At 45.8% G+C, this 21,933-nt stretch overlaps 3 protein-coding genes across 3 annotated transcripts in view; 1 reads left to right on the top strand and 2 right to left on the bottom strand.

Moving 5' to 3' along the window:
• Positions 1 to 3,345: 3,345 nt before the first annotated feature.
• Positions 3,346 to 19,462, top strand: T265_06843 (hypothetical protein; the record flags this gene model as incomplete). The annotated part of the gene is made up of 10 exons (XM_009172225.1): positions 3,346 to 3,399; positions 3,446 to 3,523; positions 3,559 to 3,658; positions 3,693 to 3,767; positions 3,806 to 3,873; positions 3,912 to 4,020; positions 4,059 to 4,132; positions 5,258 to 5,395; positions 14,561 to 14,671; positions 18,799 to 19,462. 10 exons carry the CDS (start codon positions 3,367 to 3,369, stop codon positions 18,880 to 18,882), a joined length of 870 nt encoding a protein of 289 aa, XP_009170489.1.
• On the bottom strand, positions 12,813 to 14,003 carry T265_06845 (hypothetical protein; the record flags this gene model as incomplete). The annotated part of the gene is made up of 2 exons (XM_009172227.1): positions 12,813 to 13,001; positions 13,512 to 14,003. 2 exons carry the CDS (start codon positions 14,001 to 14,003, stop codon positions 12,813 to 12,815), a joined length of 681 nt encoding a protein of 226 aa, XP_009170491.1.
• Positions 18,738 to 21,933, bottom strand: part of T265_06844 (hypothetical protein) — a gene marked incomplete at both ends in the record, with an annotated part of 36,828 nt that continues 33,632 nt past the window's right edge. Inside the window, 2 exons of the mRNA XM_009172226.1 lie at positions 18,738 to 19,464; positions 21,391 to 21,876. Of these exons, the coding sequence (XP_009170490.1) occupies positions 19,349 to 19,464; positions 21,391 to 21,876 (602 nt within the window). The remainder of the gene's footprint in view (positions 19,465 to 21,390; positions 21,877 to 21,933) is intronic.

Genomic DNA, 21,933 nt, shown 5'->3' with positions numbered 1-21,933 from the left:
GCAACACACAGTCAGATCATGGGAAGCTGAAGGACACTTAAAGATTAGGTGGGTAGTCCGAATAATAAGGGTCTGGGAATCCAGCGCGGAGAACATCAGATTCCAAGGTTTAACGACAGTAATAAGCCAGATCACCATCGATATCTCGAAACACAGCGCAACCCAATTCTTTTTCTTATCGGCACTTTGCAAATTTCATTTCATTTTGTACAGCCCACGGCAGCCTTCGCGTGGATCTGTTGCACACAACTTACAACTGTTCTGATCCGTCATGATGCGGTTTCACATTAAAGCCCTCAATGAGACCAAGCTTGAAATAGGGACTCAGTGACAGGCAGTGTGGGCGCTGAACCTGGGAATTCCCGCGTTCGGGCTCGCCAGTGAGTCAACTTCACCCGCAGATGTTGAACAGCAAGGAGATAGTGCAGTAATACAGCCCACAGGAGGCGTTTTCAGATGAACGAATTAATCACATGCAGCCTAGAACGAAAACACAATATGACCAGCGGGGCGACCGTATGGCTCCTCGACCGTCATCCGAGTTTTCAAAAATGGTGCAAGGACGTCCTGTGAAAACCGTTGTGGTATCAGACTGGTATCTATAGCATCTGATGTGATCTCTGGAATTATGTGCGTAGGTTGGTGGATTTTCCGAAATGGCGCAACTGGTTAGGGCACGAATTAACCGACCGAAATGCCCGTGTTTCGAATCCGATCTCTGCCACTCGACTTCTGTCTAGTCTTGGGCAACCTGGCAGTATCCTAGTCGGGTGGGCAACTGCTGCCTCCCTGGATGGGGACCCAAAGACTGATATCATCGACGGTTAATGACGCTGGCAGAAATGTCCCAGTTGTGCAGCCAGTGGTCCTCGTGAATCAAATCTATCACCTCCAGTGCGTAGATTTCCTATTCCCAAAATAACTGAACATGTCATCGCCTTCAAAGTTTTACTGTGTCGCACACTGTCCCGTTTCTCGGTGATCGAAACTGTAGCAGCTGGAACCAATTCGCCTATGGTACACGGTTTGTAGCTGACAAATTGAATTGAACAGTAAACCAATACTGAACTGATAGTGAGCACGGGGATCAAGCATGGGCAATATGTGACAAGAGCTATACTAGGGGCGTTCAATGTTGTCTGTCCGACTTCTCCGATGCGACCAAACGACCACTGAATATCGTCCAGATCGCTAGTTCGGGAAACAGCTACCGGAAACAGCCGTGCCCAAATGTCAACTGGTACGGTCGGTGAAAAGATAAGTAAAAAGTGCGGCTCACTAATCCACTCGTAAAGACGTCGACTGGAAAGATGGACTGAACCTTTTAGCTGACCTTCTGCAACACAGCCTCTGGAGATAATACGTACGGGCGAATGGAATGTAAACCTTAGTCGCCCGTCGGAAGGAGAAATAAAGTACGAGATATCTTAACTGAAACGTGAGAGGGTACCAGGACTAAGCGGTCTCTATACAGCTCCCTTCGAAGAAGGCGGAGGATCTCTGGTGTCCCATCCAACAAAGCTCATTGGTGCAATATGGAGTGCCTGCAGAATGAGGCATGTCGGCAGTTATTCCTGTCTTCGAAATGGGTGCGCGGACGCTTTGTCGAGTTCACAATGCTTTGGTGCGGTCCATATCATGATACAAGTCGGGAACCTGCCCGCCGCCCGCTGAGGACATAATTCTTTTAGCCATTTGACCACCGATGTCTTCGGAGTATTGCCCGTGTCTGGTGTGAACACCGGATCAGTAACTCTGAAGTACATTGAATGGTCTTCGGAATGAATAGCTCTCCCACGATAGATGAACTGGTCTTACTCCATAAGTTGTGCTTTCTTGGTCACGTGCTGCATATGCCAATCCTCTGTCTTCCTCGGAGAGCAATTTTTGTGCAACTACGCGGAGGTGGAAACGAGTCAGGGAAGGACAAACAGTGAACGAGCTGCGAGGTATGAAAACCAGTTCCAGTAGGGCGAGCGAGATGGCTCCGTGGTTAGAACGCGAATTTACTGACCGGAAGGTCCGTCGTTCGAACCCAGCATCTGCATCTCGACTTCCCCTGTCTAAGCTTGGGTAACCTGGCAGTATCCCAGTCCTCTTGCTTCCTTCTGGTATCATGGCAGTTAGGCACTGAAAGGGTATTACAGGTGAACGATTTTATTTTTTTACCAGCAAACATAGCTTTGCTAGTCATTGGAGTCTCTCTAGATGGGGACTTCGTGATGGGGGCATCAGAAGAAATGAATTAAGAATTGAAAGATATGGTCGGTCCGTGTATGTTCGTCCGAGCTGTAGACACTTCGCAATGATTGCAGCAAGCAATCACCAAGTCCCTTCCCCTTCTTGTTTTATTATTTTGTTTACAATAAGGCCTTCAAACAAATCATAGTTGTATGGCAACTGGGCATCAGTGTTGAACACTGATGTTATGTTGTCGATGATGATGCTAGTGCTGATGATAGCTGTATGTGAGCTGAGATAGTGTCAGGTTGCTGCAACCCACAGAAGAATAATTAGGATCCCCAGGTAGAGCCTTGTGCTCAAAGGCCTGACCGCATGGCAGCGGTGGTTTGTTTGAGGCTAACTGAGTAGCCCCAATTATACGGGACACACTGTCCCACTTGCTCCAACCCTCAAATAGGAAGACCAGGAGATTGTGTTTATCGGACTTCTATCCACTGACCAACCTCGTAGGAGAGAATACGGATGTCGGAAGGGTATACTAAGATGCGCGAAGGCGCTAGGAGGGTCAAGAATCAACAGCCAAAAAGTGTTCAGTCGACCCGACTCGGCAACGCAACCGCATCGCGAATGCTGCTGAAAGAAGTAAATTGAGCAAATTAGAAAACCTGCTGCTCGGGCGCTGCACTAGGAATGTGACTCCCTGAAAGCCGGGCATCCAACCAACATCAACTCCTGGGTGCCGAGACAGGATCGAGACAGACATCGTCTGCGGGGCATAAAGTAAATACTGTTGCAGATTTGCAAAGCAGCTGAAAAAGTCTTGCTTACAACGTAAATGTCTAAGTATGTTGGTTCGACTTTGGGAAATACATTTCAACTGACCAATAGGAGGTGGAAGTTCTGCCAGAATTGAAGGAAACCTTAATCGTTTCACCTTAGAAATGAAAGCAAGCGAAACTTCGCCTGACACACACAGAGGCATCAGCATGTGCATAAGCGGTGTGCACAAGCTTCCAAGCTGCTCAATCACCGGGCAGCCTAAGTAATCAAAACATCAGCCTAACGCCTATCCAGCTTGTTGGCAAGTTGTGTCTAACTGAATCCGTTCGATGTGTTTTCAGTGTTTCACCTACATACCTTTTTGTTTCTAAAACCATGCAGATTTTTTCTTGCACTTCACTGATGGTGAAGGACCGTTTGCCGGAGTTACAGGAGGTGAGTTCAGTCATCCTTTCGATAGCTACGCCCATTTACAAACCAGAAGCGTGCCTCGCTTCCCCACAGCAAAACCAAAAGCCGAACAGGAGACACATCAATCAAATCAGGTTTCCTTGAACAGGTAGGTAGACAGACTGATATAGCCCATTTCCTTAGGCATCCGCACTTCAAGACACAATTGAAGAACTCCGAAGATATGTGGCTGAAGCAACAAAAATTCAGAAAGACATCCTCGCCAGCCCTCAACAAGACTCAGGTCTGCAATGATTAGAAAGAATAATTGTTTGTAGAATTGGACCGTCGGCTGCAATCGTTAACTAAAGTGATACGGGACAATGCACTTCATGTTCGGGCTACCTTGAAAAGTACGTATCTTTGTCTGATTTTCTACCCTATTGTTTAGCTTTCGAAGATGCCTCCGATAAATCGCCCCTGTTGGGATCTGTCCAAGACCGTGTAAAATCTACCCAGGTAGGATCGCACCGTATGTTGTTTAAACCTCTTTTCAGCATGCCTCCCTATCCCGGCAGTTGGTTGCCATAATGAACGACTACAATAAGTCCCAGTTAGAGTATCGAGATAAGTGCAAACTTCGGATTCGTAACCAGCTGGCTGTTGGTAACCAATCACGCTTACATTGTATGCACTCTTTCAAGCCGGCTCGACGTTATCCGAGGATGAAATCGAAGATATGTTGGAGAAGAAGAATCCCGAAATATTCACGCAAGCGGTGAGCTATCTGCTTTTGTGGACTTTACCACACCCACGAGTTTATCATCCATTCGTTGAGGTTAACTTTTCTCCACTTGTTTTCACCCTTACCGATTGAACTCGTTCCGACTACAGTGATCCATTCACTTTTGTGGAAGCCCTTACCAAGATATTCACCGCGTTGTGTGATACTTCCAATCAGGAACGCGAAACTATAGCATTATACGACTGGTTAGTGTTATCGGTGATCCGAGAATTTATCAACCGAATTGGTTCTTGCAAATCATGTTAGCAGTTGAGACAATTCGAACGGAACTAAAGTAAGGGTGGAAGAATGGGAAGCTTGTTTTGTGATGTAGGAAGTAGTCTCAGAAAACATCTGGGATTTATTTGTTCTGATTAAGAGGGAATCTCCCACAGAGAAGACAGTCACCCTAGGTCCGTTATGCATTCTTTATGGACGGGACACGGCGTTTATACGCATCACCACCTTGGATGTGACCTTATTTTAAGGAGACTTCATATTTGCTCCTAGTCAATGGGGAGCGTTGCAGCTTTTGGTGGCTTAATGTACCCACTAGTCTTCCGTTGCGAGAACCTGAAGACCTCAAGACAGCCCTGTGTTTCGGGGCTGACAATTTTTGTTCCGCTAATTCAACTCTCAACATAGACCCCTCAACTCCTGACGTAAATTCTTCCCTTAAGAAGGAGCTTAATTCAAAATTCCTTCGCGCGGTTTTCTATTTCAGTGTCTGGTGATCACAAGTTTGATCGTGAGACTAAAAATATGGCTTTCACCTGTGATGGGCAACTGTTACTCTTTTTCTCTTTCTGGACAGGGCGTCCGGTGGAACTGACCAGTAAGAGGCCAAATCAGACCTCAATATAGTGGGAAGAGCTGAAATATTAGACGTTCCTACAAAATCGGACAAAGAATACTTTGTTTCAGAGTTTAGGCCACCGGCAGTTTTCGGGCCAGATACCTCCCGTGGGCCGTATTTTAGAAGCTCTTAGTATAGGAGAATGAGGTTCAATGGGGATAGGGGTGATACCTTTATGGATTATTTTTCAATGTGTCGATATGTTTCTTCGTTCCAACCACCTTTTCAATGCTGTGATGGTGCCTGTTGACTGTTCTTTCCAGATAATGGCAAGCACAGAGGCAGCCAAGCGCTCACTATGTGATATCGAGGCTCGACATGCGGACATTATTCGATTAGAGAAGAGCGTTGAAGAACTTCGTGATTTGTTCACAACGCTTGCTTTGACGGTGGATCAGCAGGTATTTTCATGTGCATCTCCTTTGTGGTCTCTCTACTAGAATCATCCGCATATATTGTTGAAATGAATGCATTCATTCGCCTCCTAGTTTAGGTTTCTGCCACAAACACTCGTGCGAATAGTATCACTTGACTTTGCAGTATCGGGAAGTCAAAGCGCCGAGTTTTAAAATATCCTTATGTTGTCGCGTGATTTCAAAAGCTTCTGTGCGGAATCAGGATCTTCTGGTTTTTAGCGCTAATCCGTGAGTCGTAGCTAATTCTGGTTGACATTTGCCTATTTTCAGTAAGAACTAGAAAACGGTTATTTGGCGGTGGCGGAGCTACTTCACTTCTGGGAATGCCTGGCTCCACCAACTACGACGGCCCGATTGTACTTTGTCCAAACTGGTTCGTCTTCTGCCAAGACGAGTGCTAATTTTTAAGCCATCTACAAATTGGCAGAAACCACGCAGTTGAAACCTGCACGATACTAACGAGGTCAGAAGGACACCGAAAAGTAAAGGTTCTGTAGAGATGAACCGCGTTCCCGAGTGAAATTCTATTGGTTCTGTCCATCTGGATTGAGATGTTGCCAGCTGTGATATCAGCGGCATTCTTGCCGTCCTTCCTGGTCAATGTGTCCGGATTAGTGTAGGATGGCAGCAACCCCATCTACTTCTCTTGCTTTTCGGCTTTATGAACTCTCAGGATAAACCCATAATCAGACGGTAATGGAGCATCAGTACCAACGCTGAAATATTGATGTGTACTTGTTTCTGAAAAGTGGATTCTTGTGCATCTCTAACAGAAGCTAGATTTTCGTACATTCCAATACGGTGCAAATCTATGGCTGGAAGATTTAGGGTATCCATGTGATGAAACTGCCGCCCACGTCATTACGAAAAGACATTTTTTGAAGCTCCCAAGGAGGCTCGTATAAGCAATGCTTCGAAGATATCGGTTGTCAAACACCGAAGGGCTTTTGGTGTTCTCAGCGCGCAGCAGCAAGGTTTCTTACCCGTATAATAATACGGAGCGCACCACAGCATTGTAAACTCGATAATTGATGGATAGGCTGATGTCACACCTACACCACAGTTGATGCAGGTTCACGAGAGTTAATCCGGCCTTCCCGATCCGGATGAAAATATCATCTTTCGGTAGTCCACCAGGACTGGTGCAGCTTCCTAGGTGGACAAATTTGTCTACTACCTCAATCGGCTCATCTGCAAGCATGAAGCTAGGGTTCGAACCCACACAGTCTCATTGCAGCACTTTCCGCTTTGCAGCTGTGAAGCACATGCCAAACAATGAGGCAGAATTATGTAGATATCGTCTGCATTACGATGACGTTAGATCCAAGAAGAGCTATATTGCCTGCATACTCTATGCCTGTGAGTGAATGCTCCGGGAGCACTTCGCCCCCACAGGTATTACAGACTGGTAATATTTCATGATCGCATCTGTGACGACTTCCCCTGTCTAGGCTTGGGCAACCTGGTAGTATCCCATCTCTCGTGATTCCTTCTGGTGGCATGGCAGCTACGCACCGAAAGGGTGCTACAGCTGAGCGATTTTTTTCGTTGGCGAAGTTGAAGAGGAAAGGCAAAAAAGGCAGCCGTGCCTGTCAGCATTTGATGTGGTGAACTCAGGCGAGAGCATCCCGCAAACCTTCACACGGCTGTGGGAGTTGGCGGACAACCCCTTAAAGAGGGTTAGGAATTTACGAGGCTTGCTGCACAGACTTTGCCATAGTGCCTGACGGCCCAGCGAGTCAAATGCAGCTTTCAAGTCAAGAAACACAACCTTTGCTGGTCCCTGAAAGTAGTGCCGCTGTTCCGGAATCTGTCGGAGGGTGACAGTGTGATCGATAGAGCACCTCGCATTAGAGAACCCAGCTTGGTTTTCACGAATCTGTCTCTCCCTGTTCATTCAACCTTCGTCGAAGACAGGAATAACTGCCGACATGCCTCATTCTGCAGGCACTCCATATTGCACCAATGAGCTTTGTTGGATGGGACACCAGAGATCCTCCGCCTTCTTCGAAGGGAGCTGTATAGAGACCGCTTAGTCCTGGTACCCTCTCACGTTTCAGTTGAGATATTTCGTACTTTATTTATTCTTCCGACGGGCGACTAAGGTCTACATTCCATTCGCCCGTACGTATTATCTCCAGAGGCTGTGTTGCAGAAGGCCGGCTAAGAGGTTCAGTCCATCTTTCCAGTCGACGTCTTTACGAGTGGATTAGTGAGCCGCACTTTTTACTTATCTTTTCACCGACCGTACCAGTTGACATTTGGGCACGGCTGTTTCCGGTAGCTGTTTCCCGAACTAGCGATCTGGACGATATTCAGTGGTCGTTTGGTCGCATCGGAGAAGTCGGACAGACAACATTGAACGCCCCTAGTATAGCTCTTGTCACATATTGCCCATGCTTGATCCCCGTGCTCACTATCAGTTCAGTATTGGTTTACTGTTCAATTCAATTTGTCAGCTACAAACCGTGTACCATAGGCGAATTGGTTCCAGCTGCTACAGTTTCGATCACCGAGAAACGGGACAGTGTGCGACACAGTAAAACTTTGAAGGCGATGACATGTTCAGTTATTTTGGGAATAGGAAATCTACGCACTGGAGGTGATAGATTTGATTCACGAGGACCACTGGCTGCACAACTGGGACATTTCTGCCAGCGTCATTAACCGTCGATGATATCAGTCTTTGGGTCCCCATCCAGGGAGGCAGCAGTTACCGATCTAACTAAATTTAGTGGTTTGTGTTTTCGTACTTCCGCCCAGAAGACAGCTGGACGAAGAGGGCTCTGTGAAGAAGACAGTTCTCTGGCATACGAAGTACACGTCGTAACTACCGTAACCCATGAATCGTGAGTAATTCGTCTATCGCGGGAGAGTTCTTTTTTCCTAAGACCATCTAGCGTACCTTAGCATTACTAATCCGATGTTCCCACCAGACCTGACCAATGCTACGGGGACACCAATGACCAAATACTAACATCTCTTATATGTCCTCGGCGCGTAGGAGCCACGTCTCTTATCCAAAAGGCAGTTTGGATCACACTGCTCTATTGCAAACACTCCCTTGATAGGTAAACCGATGCCACGTCGGCGCCATAGGCGTCGAGGTTGGCAANAAAGCTGTCCTGGCTCTTCCGATTGGATGAATAATCCGCTGGGGCTTATTCAGATGCCCAGCGGAATAAATTTATCTGCTACTTCGATTGGCTCGTCTGCAAGGATGAGGTTTGGGTTTAATCCCACCCAGTCTTAACGTAGCACTTTGCACTTTGCATGTGTGAAGCGCATGCCAAACCGTGCGGCAGGATTATTTAAGTTATTTAAAACTGTTCGCATTTGGGAAGGATCTGAACTCAGGAAAGCAATATCGTGCGCATACCGAGTGTCTGTGGGGCAACGTACAGGGAGCATTTCGACTCCCGAGGTTTCAGAGGCAGACGGGAAAATTTCAAGCAGCACATCAGTAACAAAGTTGAAGAGGAAAGATGAAATAGGGCAGCCTTGTCCAACACCAATGGACGTGGTGAACCTAAGCGAAAGCCTCCCGTACGTGCCCACAGGATTTCACACACAGTGGCCTCATAAGGGATGTAAATTTGGATATAAATTTTGGATATATATTTGGATATAAATTTCACTTCGGATAATCCATCAACCTACGCACATAATGCCAGAGGTCACACCAGACGTTACAGATACCAGGCTGATATTACAATGGTTTTCACATGACGTTCTCGCGCCATTTTTGAAAGCTCGGATGGCGGTCGAGGAGCTCCATTCGGCTGGTAGTGTTTCCGTTCCAAATCTTCTGCAGGTACGGTCGGCAGACTGTTCACCAGAACCTCGCCATCTTCTTTGAAAAGTGCGCGGTGTAGACCGTCTTGTCCACATGCCTTACCGCATTTCAGGATTGATATCTCATGCTGGATTTCGGTTGCTGATGGTGGGTTAGTGTCAATGTTCCATTCATGTTCGCTGTGTTCTTCCAGCGGTCGTATAAAGGGAGACAAGGTGAATTGTTTTTTCGAAGTGCTCAGCCCACTGCGGAAGGCGACGATTGATAGAGCGCATTGCCGCTCCGTAGTTTTCGAATATTGTTTCACTATCACTTGCTTTCTTTTGACCGCTTGATCGAATCAGTTGAAACAGGGCGCTGCGGTTGCCTGCAGCGGAAGCCTTCTCCATCTCCTGGGCTTTCGTAATTCGCCAGCGTTCTCTGTCATCCTTCAAGCTCCTGCTTGTCCCTTGTTTGAGGAATCTGTATGAATTATCACAATAGCATTTCTGGCAGCAATAACATGTCATCATCATCATTGTCAGCTGTAGTAACCGCGTACTCGTCGTACAGTGGTTGTAGCTGCCGCAGTTTTGTTCACCAATGATTTAGGGGGGGGAGGGGTAGGTCGCTGTGTATTGCAGGCGGGAGCTGATAAATTGGTGCATAAATCCAGCACTGTCAGTGGGCTGTCAAGTGGGGGGGGTTGGAAAAGGAGCTATGCATTGAAGGCAATAGATTGGATGCACGAGCGCCATTGAGGGCGCGATTGGGCCATATCTGACATTGATGTGGCCCGTCTCGGGGTCCCCATCCTGGAAGACGGCAGTGACCAGCGCAGCTGAGTTTGCTGGTAGTTGCTTTCATACTTCACTGCCAAGTCATTGTTTGACCGCCTCCGGCTCTCTTCCACCCTTCACGTGGTTGTGCAAAAAGAGCCCTTCGAGGAAGTCGGTCGACTGGCATACGCAACACGTGGCCAAGCCAGCGCAACCTATGCAGTGTGATCAGTTCATCTATCGAGGGTGAGTTATTTCTCCCGAATACCATTCGACGTACTTCAGAATTGCTGATCCGGTGTTCCCACCAGATAGCAATAACATGTGTTCATCTCAACGAGTCAGGTGGCCTGGACAAACAGTTCTGAAAGCTGAGAGCATAGCTTCTTTAACTCGTCTCCATTGAACCTTCAAGCAGTCTTCGTCATCAATATGACTGTGTTTCCAATAGTCTTCTAGCCAGATCTCTTCGGTTACTGAAACTTGTGGAAGTTGGTGAACGGAGCTGCTCTTTTTTGGCATTGGTAATGCTGGCGGAAAGCGAAGTGCTAACCGGGCGCGCAAGACAGCGTGATCGGAATCAAGTTGTGCTTGAAGGAACGACAATTATTGACTGAGGCTTTTCATCAGTAGCTGGTAGCCACCTGGTCGTATTGAGTCCATGGCTGTCTTGTGGTAAGTTGCCTCGGTGTGAGAGCTTGTGTTGGAAGTTCTTACTGGTCAGGAACAGACGACATTATCCCCTTGCTGTTCAACATCCGCGGGTAAAGTTGACTCATTGGTGAGCCCGAACGCGGGAATTCCCAGGTTCAGTGCCCACACTGCCTGTCACTGAGTCCCTATTTCAAGCTTGGTCTCATTGAGGGCTTTAATGTGAAACCGCATCATGACGGATCAGAACAGTTGTAAGTTGTGTGCAACAGATCCACGCGAAGGCTGCCGTGGGCTGTACAAAATGAAATGAAATTTGCAAAGTGCCGATAAGAAAAAGAATTGGGTTGCGCTGTGTTTCGAGATATCGATGGTGATCTGGCTTATTACTGTCGTTAAACCTTGGAATCTGATGTTCTCCGCGCTGGATTCCCAGACCCTTATTATTCGGACTACCCACCTAATCTTTAAGTGTCCTTCAGCTTCCCATGATCTGACTGTGTGTTGCTCAGCACCAGATAAAACGGAGAGGTTCGTACTTGGTATGTGCGTTCGTTCTTTCCTTAGTTTGAAAACAAGGTCTAGCTATACTAGATTCACTCATAGGATTTTCACCAAAGACCCGAGGATGCCTTAAATGGCATTCGGGTGTAACAGCCGCTAGGGGAGTGCTGGCAAGATCACTTGGCCTTCCAAAATCGTCGGATGAATAGTAGATAAGAGAGAACCTTGCTTGGTATGAATACTCGACCACCTGAATCGCTTCTCTTGCTGCCCGTGGTTTTGTCTGTCGCGTTCAACCAAGTGATCTTGAGCTGATAAGTGAAGAAACGGTGCACCAAAAGGACTGACACGGTTGAAACTTACGGCCGGGGGAACTGAGTGACCGAAACTTTTGTAGGCTAACCCAACCTGTCCTCATCACCATTCTCCTCCTCATCGTCGTCATAATAATCATATACAGTAACGTCAGTGTTGACACTGATGCTTCACTGCCTGTAGATTTGGATGAACCGTTGCAACATTATAACATCGAAGAATCCCCTCTTGATCCTGATTCGAACACACAAGTCGTTTCACCTCTGTTCCGTCCTCAGATCATTCCTGGACGTGTTCTTATATTACACTTTATCCATGGCTAGCCGGGGAGTCACAGACTTTTTGCGCGAAGTCTAATGTAGTATGACATGCAGGCTCCTGTTTCCGTTGTGGACTCGATGGAATAGGATCCGCGGACGAATGTGCAAGCAGCCAGCAGGCCTGAGCGTGATGGAGTTTAAATTGGAAATGGCTGTAGTTACTTGTTTCAGCGTAATGCCACACCTCCGTTATGACAACAGGGGAATGTTCCTAGGAGCCGTCCATTAACGCAACGTCAAGATGAAAATGAACAGGCTTCCAACAAAATGCGTGCTACAGTGCTATATCCACGCTCTAATTTATCAGCTAGCATCTCCAATGCGCAGCCACCTACCCCACCTTTCCGAATTATCGGTGAACGAAACTGTGGCAGCTACAACCACTGTACGACAAGTACGCGGTTATTGCAACTGACAGTGATGATGATGTGTGCTGAATAATGCTTTATATAATTTTTTAATTATCTTTAGATGAACGCTTGTGTATTTTATTCTCGGATTTTCTACACCTTCCTGAGGATCTTGTCGGACTGTTGGGTCACAGTAATAGTTGGAGCGATTGAGAACGATGCCAGAAAGTGGAATTAATTTAAGCTTAGCATGTTAAGATTTTGTTTCGGTGGGTGTAAATGCTGCGCGCGTGTATGTGCCAATGGAGTCAGACACAGGCACTGGCAATCTTTGGTCTGTTTTGTATGACCTTTCGAAACTGACAGTTCTGGCCTTTATTCTTCACGTCTGGAACGTGTTGCAATTTTTTCTCAAAGTGTTTGCTGGTGGTTTCACTCAGTTGCCGATAATAACAGCGTTACTTTTGTTACTTAGTTTATCCCCCCTTGGCTAATGTAATCGATGGCCAAGAAACTGAAGTGGAACAATCAGCCGGGAAAATGTCTGTGGTACACTCGTTGCGATGCCTACTTAAGTTTACTTTTGTAATGACTCCTATCTAGATAATGTGACTACAGTCGTACAGCAGCTTTTCAGACTACTCGCCATCATCCCTATTACTGATATTCTGTTCAACGGACATATCTCGTTCTCTCTAGACTTCTACTTTAACGGTGCGTCATTTGGTCGGATTTAATGCTTTCGGCTACGTTGGCTAGGCAGTGAGGGTGCATGTGTATCGAACGCAGTTCGTTTTTTTTCGCTGCATCAAAACGACGGCCTTCGTTGGCTAGCATGGATCCATACTGTTTTACAGAATTGGCAATGTTCTGGAAGCTAGTGTCTGTGGGCAGATACTAATAAACCAAGAAAAGTGATTGTCAGTGCGTGCAAGCCAGCTGTCAAGCTCGGTCAACTGTCACCCGATCCACAGCCAATAAACTCACCTTTTCCATCAATATTTAGACATACTTCCTGCACAGAAGCTAATGGAATCACTTGACACTGAAGAAACATGGAATCTTGTTATTCAGTGGTCGGAAGTCAGCCCTGACACAGTTGCCTACCGAGCATTTGATCGGTTGTATTCTTGATATCTACTGCCCTCTACACACATTTCAGCGGCTTCTCAAAGTAACCAAGACTAGGATTTAGAAAAACATTTTGGAAGCCTAGAAAGTGCGCTGCAAGTAGCAAAAAATATATCAGTATGTTTTTGGAACAAAATGGTGTGTGGCCGCTCGGGTGAGAAGTCCGCGGGACAAAAAGAATGTTGTTTGGAAGTACAAGCCACTTCAAACCCGGTTTTGCGTTGTTAATGCTACTCTTTGATGAGTGTCATTCCAAGTTTTCCAGTTGCAGCTTACCTGTTGAATCAAACGAATAATTTGCCCGGTATCTTCATATTCACTTGTAGAGTTTTTGAAAGCAAAATTTTTACCCCACATTAAAGTACCGACATGAATTATCTTTGTGCGTTCGCAGAGGATGCGTCCTAGGCCAGCACAGGAGCAATCACGCACCACATCTACGACCGATTCGCTTCCAGTAACTGCCAGCCGTTGGTCCTCTTTGATGTCACGGATGTTACATGGTACAGTGTGTGTACCACAGTCAACAATATCTAGATGGAACTTATTGACCCACGGTACTGAGTGTGTTAGGATTTGACTGTCCAAGAATACAGTACGCCCTCCATTTCCAAAGGGGGGTCTCCCTCCTAGCGGTAGTTTTAATCCAGAATGTTGCTGGATCAGTGCTCTCTGGCTCAAAACCACTGGTTTGTGCTGTGTAGACCCTAGAGAGTCAGATATTGGATTGCGCGATGCGGAAAAAAACAGTACAGCCGATTTTTTCATAAAGGAAACTACTACAAGGTTGCATTTGCAAATGAGTATAGTCCTCGAAAACAGTGCAATTCGGGTTCAAGTAGATCATCAGGTTGACGGAAACTCGGGGACTGCGCCTACCTGATGAGCCCCAAGAAGGGCGAAACCGGTCGTGGGCTGTCAAAGAGTTTCAGCAACCTTGTGAGTAGTTTCCTTTATGAAAAGAGATATACTTCGATATCTCGAATATCGTGCCAACTGAATCATGAGGCGGCCTGTGTGCAGCACATTCAGCTGGAGAACATCATAAACGAGAGATTCAATTGAGTCTCCCGTGAAAACCAAATTGATTTGCAGATGAGTGTATTTCTCGAGTACAGCCGATTGTTTGCAAAGGATTTTTTTTGGATACTTCAGGCGTTGGTATCAAAGGTCGCACCTATACCGGATGCCAATTTAACGGGAGTATGGTGTGATTACGAGGCGTTGTCTTGCTTTTACCCCATTTTCTATATCTTTCTTACTTCACCCATTTGCCCTTCCAGCACATAGCTCATTATTTCGCCCTTGTGATTTGTTCCACGCAGGGTGAATTGATTGACCGAATCGAGTTTCATGTGTCCAAAACGACCAATGCCGTTGAAAACGCCAATCGATGTTTGAACACTGCAGTCACAAGGCAATCGAAAAACCGCAAGGTTTGTTTACTTTCGATCTTCTGAGGTATCACCTGTCATCTGGTGGTGGTGCGTTTTACCTGTGGTATAAGTCTCGAGGATGTCGTTTGTCCACACTACTGGTTGTTTTCCGTTAAAGGATGATCATTTTTGTCCTCGGACATCAAAACGCGATATCTCAATCTTCGCACCTTTCTCGTGCTCTTCGTCCAGGACTAAATGTTAGACTCTTTCCACTTTGATCAGTAGTTAGCAGGAATTAGGCCATGCACATACTGTAATGAGGTCAGTAACCCCTGGCGTATGTTTAGTTTTCATTCTTCGATTTCAGCTTCACTTACTTCAACTAAGATTTACGTGTACAGCATGATGTTCTCCGTCGTTGCCTAACTAGTTCGACCACATCTAGGCCATTCTATCAATCATATCGTTATTCTCAGTGGAACCGGCATTTATCACTTTTGTGCGTGACTGGTGAAAGGTTCTAATGAAAGGTCGATGCGATACTGGTTACCTATCATCTTCTCCCGGATTTTAGTGGCAAACGTCTCAGTGGAGGACATAACTGACGGAAAGGCACAGAATAGAAGGAGATTTAGTAAGCCCTGAAGCTGTAAAATCCACGTCCACGTAGTATGGGCGAAAAGACACGGCCCTGTTTCTCAGTAAATTCTGCTCCAAGTATCTTTCCGTTCATACTAGGTGTATTTGTAATGCGCAGCTTCCCACATGTTAGTAGGATAGTCACAAGTATTCTGATACCTATGCTTCGTGAGAACCCAACTTTGGATCCAAAACCACGCTTAAATTGGGTTGTCGTCTGATGTGGGAATTTCGTAGACCAGTTGAGCAATGGGACAGTTCAGAGGCACAAAATAATGGGAACGGTTAAGTTTGTAGCATTGTTCACATCAGCTGATGTGAAGTCAGGTTCTCGTATCTTTGGCGGATCGTTCAGTCATTAAGGCAACTCACGGCCTGAATCGTTATTTGCTCGTGCATTAGGTGCTCAGCAATTCGGTTGATTGTGTGTGGTTACTGATCTGTTTGTGCTTGGTTAGCTTTTCTTCCTGACTCAGCAACGACGTTCTCATTGACCACCGATCCCATAGTTGGTACCTACTTGAAATTTGATAGGTGAAACTCCGGAAGTCAATCAAGCGCGGCTTGGTGTTATTTCTGTGCGTAGCTGGAGTGCGACTGCCAAAAAGTGATATTCCGTCAGGTTGCTCACATCCACACGGGGTCAATAGTGGTTCCGAACTACGAGTTTTAAGGTCGTTCCTCAACCTTGGAACCTTCCCGCCTTAGTGGAAAACAAAGGGTGAGAATGCTGCGATTGAATCCACCGCGGAGAATGGCTTCACTGTTTCCAGATTGACAGTGTTCAGTTGAACTGTTTTTAGGTTGTTTCCGAAACACTCAGTGTAGGCGGTCTCATTGATTCACTGTTCGGTTGTTTTGCTAAGCACACATTGTTGGTAACAACAATGGACCTGGTTGTATCACAGTCAACATACCTGTTTCCGTCGTTACGCCCCCGTGTACCACTTATTTTTCTGTATAGGTGGTCGTTTGGAAGTGAATGTCTGAAAGAAACACCAAACATTTATTTAGGAAACTATAGAGCTTTCATCATGTAACCCTTCCCTCTTTTATCTAACTTTTGAAGCCACGGCTGTCACCGTACTATGATCTGTTTCGACCCCGAATTTAATGAACTTCATTGGTCACTGAATAACGGGTCATGATTCTTTTTGATGAATAATGTCGTTAGACTAGCGTAAACGTAATCCGATCCGGGCAAGTTGTTTACTTCCTCGTTTGGTTCCATGCACCAACGTGTAATTGTGCTGTGCGAGCCAGTTATCCCATACCTCACAACTAGTCACGTTAGGACACGGCCAGGCAAGGCGTTTTTTCCTGTTTATCCGTCACAAAATCACTAAAGGCGACTTCGCACACTGCACAGATCTCACCGATCTGCTTTTATTTAGAGCCAACTTTAGAGGATTCAGAACCATTTGGCCCACATATGCCCACCTCCTCTGTTTCGTTCCAGTGTTACCACATGTTTTGTTAAAATTTAGCTTAGTTTTCTAACCGATGGAATTCAACACAGCAGTGCATCTCAAGCTTCCAGTAAATTGCCCTGGATGTAGCCAAAATGACATCTAAGCTTGACTAGTTGGTGTTAGTATATGCTTGAAAGTTTTTTAGTGATGTCACCCAGAAAGTACGGTCAGTCAATGCTAAAAAAACTGAGAGACACTGCATAGCTGTTTCGTCCTCGTTGGACATCATCGCCAGTAGACATCTCATGAGCTTCTAAGGAGGCTTGAATCTTTGAGCTCTCGATTAGTGCCTGAAGCTGACAAACAATGTGATCGACTCACACCCAGATAGATCTTGCTCCGCTTATTTTCCGGTCACATTCTTCCCTTCAGCTAGTGTTAGGTGGAATTCCACACCGATTCCGCTTAACCACTCACAGTTAGACGCTGCTACGGTCAGGAAGCCTATCCCGCACGCGAATGGCCAAAAGATCGGACCGCTTGGCGTTCAGGCATCAGGGCGAAAGTCGACCCCCAACAACCAACCATGATATAGTATTCGCCGAACGCTGGTTACTAATTACGCATCTGGAAGGCGTCGGAATTTCCAGAACGTTGTCCTCGCATATGCTTCATATGCGACGCGCTGTTTTGACCTGCTTTTAGGCGTTAATACTCGTGCACCTTTAGTGGTTCTTTTGACGAGAACGCTAGCTTGGAAGGTTCAGACCTAAAACGAAGCTGAGGCATCACCGTTATTACAGCTGGTCATCTGTTGACCGGCTCTTTGGGGGGCAACTTCTCGGATGGGAGACTGTTGCATTTGCAAGATCGTTTCTTTCCTGAGCAGATTACCTACTACTATTATTATTATTTTCATAGAAGAAACTACTCACAAGGTCGCTGAAAACTCTTCGACAGCGCACGACTGGTTTTACCCTTCTTGGGGCTCATCAGCGAGAGATTCAGTTGAGTCTCTCGTGAAAACTTATTATTATTATTATTATTATTATTATTATTATTATTATTATTAGCTGAGGGGTCCAGGGTTCGATTTCTTCAGTGATTTTTTGGATGCAAATTGTTGGTTTTTCTTTCCACGATGAAACAGCTGTACAGTGCTTCTCGGTTTTTCAGCATAGACTGACAGCTTATGAAATCTTCATGGATGGAATCTCCTTTCTGTAGTAATTGTAGCTACTTGTACATTTGTCCAGTTTTGACAGAAATCTCAGTATGCTTAGGGGACTCAAATTACGAACTCTCCGGTCGACTGATTTTTGTATCATTTTTATCCGGGTTGTAATCGACTTCATTCAGCAAGTTTTGTGATGATATGTGAGTTTAGCCTCTCTATCCAACTTTATTTACGTTTTTCCATACCTTCCGATAACTATTCACTATTGTTCCATATTTCAAGCATTTTCGAGTCACTCATGGAGCTCTGCAAAGCTTGGTGAGCTGGGTGATTCGTGATGTGCCTGAACTTCTGTGGGGGGGGGTAGTTTGCCGTTCTGGCTCTTCAGAATAACACCTGATTGTTTTGAGATCGCGGTATTTTAGAGTGGTTTGGCGGATTCAACTGTCTCAAAGGCTCAGTATGTCGCGTGGTTTCGTCAGCCGGACAGTATTAGTTGCTACATAAAGCAGGGCCGGTAAGCTGAAATGTTCTATGGCTGACCCCGCTTCTCTTTCTCTTTCAACTTCCTTGTTCCTGCTCTTCAAGATTTCCTAATAGTAACTTGATCGGAAGTTTCGTGGTTTGACCTCCACCCCTGCATCTCGCTGCTCCTTCTAGTCCTAGACAGCATGGCAGTATCTCAGCCCTATTGTTTCCTTCAGCTGGCCTGGTAGCTAGGCACCGAAAGGGTGGTACAGCTCAAAGACCACTTAATATTTGTAATCATTCTGTGGAGGATTGCCAAATAAATTTTCAGGGATTTATACCGTTAAGGCTGCAGGTCAATTGTCTCCTTCAAATGCCACGCTTCCGTTAGTTTTAGGGTGCTACTATTTCCTTTTCGTGATACTCATCCAGAAGTTGTCCGCCATTGCCAACTTCTAAGGTCATGCTTATTTTGCTTTGTTTTACAGCGCAAGTTGATCTGCATTATCATACTCATTATTCTGGGCGTGTTTCTCATCGTGGCAATAGCATCCGCCATCGGATTGACGTAGCGATTGTCTTGGGGTGCCGGCTGCGCCCCGTACCCACCTAACCTACCCCGGATTCGGCCTGCCGGTTCACGCCTGGGAACGATCATAGGCCAAGCGCGGAAGATTCCGGTGTGCCGAATCATTGCATGTTCCATAGATCTATTATCCTCATTATTACTCAGCTGTACATATTTTAACCGAGACTTGACTTTTTACATGATTCTAAACCCAGTGCAAACCAATTTTGCGACGAATGAAATTTTCTTTCGAACTTCTCTTATATTTCATGATTTGCTCAGCATTTCGCCGTCTTACTACCACTCCCGTTACTGTTATCGGAAATTTGCTTGAATGCATTTTTTAGTCAATACAATCTGATTTTTTCAAACGATTGCTTCTTCTTATTGCTGCCAACGAATTGGACGAATGGTGTACAATAAAAAGGCGAAGATGGATGATTACATCGATCCGTGTGCAAATGTCCGAACTAGGTTTGGTCACCTGAACCTATCACCTCCAGCAGTGAAATGTAGCACCTCAACCATTGGTAGAGTAGTTGAATGGGATAAGGAATTTCGTATTTCACCTTTGTGGCGGGATGGCCTGCAAGGAAATGGATGAGAAGGATTGAGTGTGTTGAGTAAGGCTCAGCTGCAGGAAGAAGCAAACACATGTGAATTCACAACTGTGACCTCAGTCACTGTTCATGCTTTCAATATGGCATGTTTTCATAACTTGGTAGTGATTGTGTGTGACGTTCCCCGTAAAAACTGTGTAGCTTGTGGTCAGGACTTTTCAATCTTGGTTTCGTTTTTTAAAGAAACATGACTATTAGCAAAATAGAAATGTAGGATGTTCCTAATTGAGTCTTCGCTGTAAGGCAGATTTCTCTGGGCATACAGTAATCTCCTACCGAGGAGTGAACATTTCAGAAAGATGAAAACTAATTCACTCCTCGATTGAAGGCTGTTCAGTCATTATTTTGACGTCCCACAACTACAGTTTGCATAAATTCCACATCAAGTCCATTTATTATAAGACAAGTATTCCTGTTGGATACCGAAGCACACAAAACCTCTCTTCTTGTCTACTTAAGCGTATGGATCATCCCAAGAAGCAGCAAAAATTTGTACTGCCGAGCTAGGTTCCCCTGCTCTTATCTAGGAGCCCCACATTAAGCCCAGTTTACCAAACATGACGGCACACATTTGCTTGAACTCTGCACTGACATCGGTTTCTCCAAACCGCCAGTCATCCCTCTCACAGCGACCAGCTAATTGGATCATGAGTTCACCCCAAGGTAACCTGCTAGCCTGTCCCGAAACCATCAGCAATTCTGTTTCAACAACCAGCGAAGCAATCGACATAATACAATCGATACAATACTCACGTTAACGAAAACTCAAACACAGAAGTGGCTAGTCGTCACAGTTAGTTATTTATTCTTATTTTTGGCCCTATCACTCTCAATAATTGTTGTTAGTCAACGGGCACACCATGCCTCGACGACGATGGGCTGTTTTTCTGCCTTGGGGTTCAATACGTGCATTTTCGATTTGCGAATCGGCGGTAAGGTTTGATTTACTTCCCCGCGAATTCATTCTACGGACGACCGTAGTATGTTATGTATGTATGTTAGTAACGTATCAATCATCCGTATGCCATGACTTCATAACTATTCGCTCATTGCCAGTGTCAATCTCGGACGTCATGGCTGCAGGTGCTGTCACCTTGCAGTCATTGAAGTCGGTTTTTTTTCTGCAGAAGGGTCAAAATCGAAGGTTCTCAAAATCTCACTGATAATGCTGGTCTCCCGTTTGTGTTTATCAGTGGTTGAATGCATGATAATTTTATGGTGTCACCGGTTCGTTTGGTTTTTTTTGACAATTTGGTTTTCCATATCTAGATTACTGACACTACAATGACTTGCTTCTGGTCGCTCTTATCAAATTTCTGTTGGTGCATTCACAAAACGGGTGTCTGCATCATTGGTAGAATTGGATAGGACGAATTCGTAACCAAGTCACCAGCCTCCTCCCATACACTATTAAAAATGCACTATTTCGCAGACAGTAACCAGATTAAGACACCGTTTGAAGTTTGTACTCCTTTCGAGGAACCGTTTTCGACCAATCGCGTCAGCGCTCTCTAAAGGGATTTTGATTTTTTCGATAATACTTAAGCAGATGACACCGTTCAGAGTCCCTTGTCACCCAAAGTTATTATCTTCTCTGATTAGGGGTTCATGTATTTCTTAGGGAATAGGCGTGAATACTTCACACTGGCATACTGGCATACCATGTTTTCTTATTCCTTCGAGCCAGGTGTGTTCTACCTTGTGAAATGGGAACACCTGCCTAAGTATTACCGCATTCCTCTCTGCCCATTAACATGAATTAGCGACACTTCAGCTCTTTCCGAGGCACCGAATTCTAACTGGGCTTCAAAGATCTGCCACGCCCATGACAGGACAATTATGCACCGAATATGGGTCTTCTAACTGTTCAGACCCCTGTTATATGGTTTTACTTGTGCTGCTGGTTAGTAAGTGAAGCGTTCCATCAGCTGTGGTAGCTCTTTGAACCTCTGTTACTGTCACGGGCAGGGCACGAACGGACTGGACCAACTGTGGGTCGGCTGGGTCCTCAAATGCAACATGCGCAATAACCGTGTCTTCTTCGGGTGTTGGGTGGTTGTTGATCAGCCGAGATAATGCATCGGCCTGACCGAAGTCGGTGGTGCGTCGATATTGAATATCGAAGTCATAACCCAGCATAATCAGGGCCCATCTTTGCAGGCGGTTGGCAGAGTGTACGGGAACACCTTTCCTTGAGCCGAAAATGGAGAGCAATCGTTTATGATCGGTAAGTAGGGTGAAACGGCGGCCATACAACATTTTGTGGAAACGCCGAACCGCGAACACTAAGGCCAACGCTTCTTTCTCTATCTGTGCGTATCGCTGTTCTGCTGGGGTTAGTGATTTCGACGAGTGCATAATGGCCCTCTCCGATCCGTCTGGAAAGACGTGTAGAATGACGCCACCGACACCAAAATTAGAGGCATCAGCTGCCA

This window comes from Opisthorchis viverrini (assembly GCF_000715545.1).
Source record: "Opisthorchis viverrini unplaced genomic scaffold opera_v5_148, whole genome shotgun sequence".
NCBI classification, from domain to species: domain Eukaryota; kingdom Metazoa; phylum Platyhelminthes; class Trematoda; order Opisthorchiida; family Opisthorchiidae; genus Opisthorchis; species Opisthorchis viverrini.
Note: the sequence above shows the minus strand (reverse complement) of the source record. Positions and strands in the feature narration are given on the sequence as shown.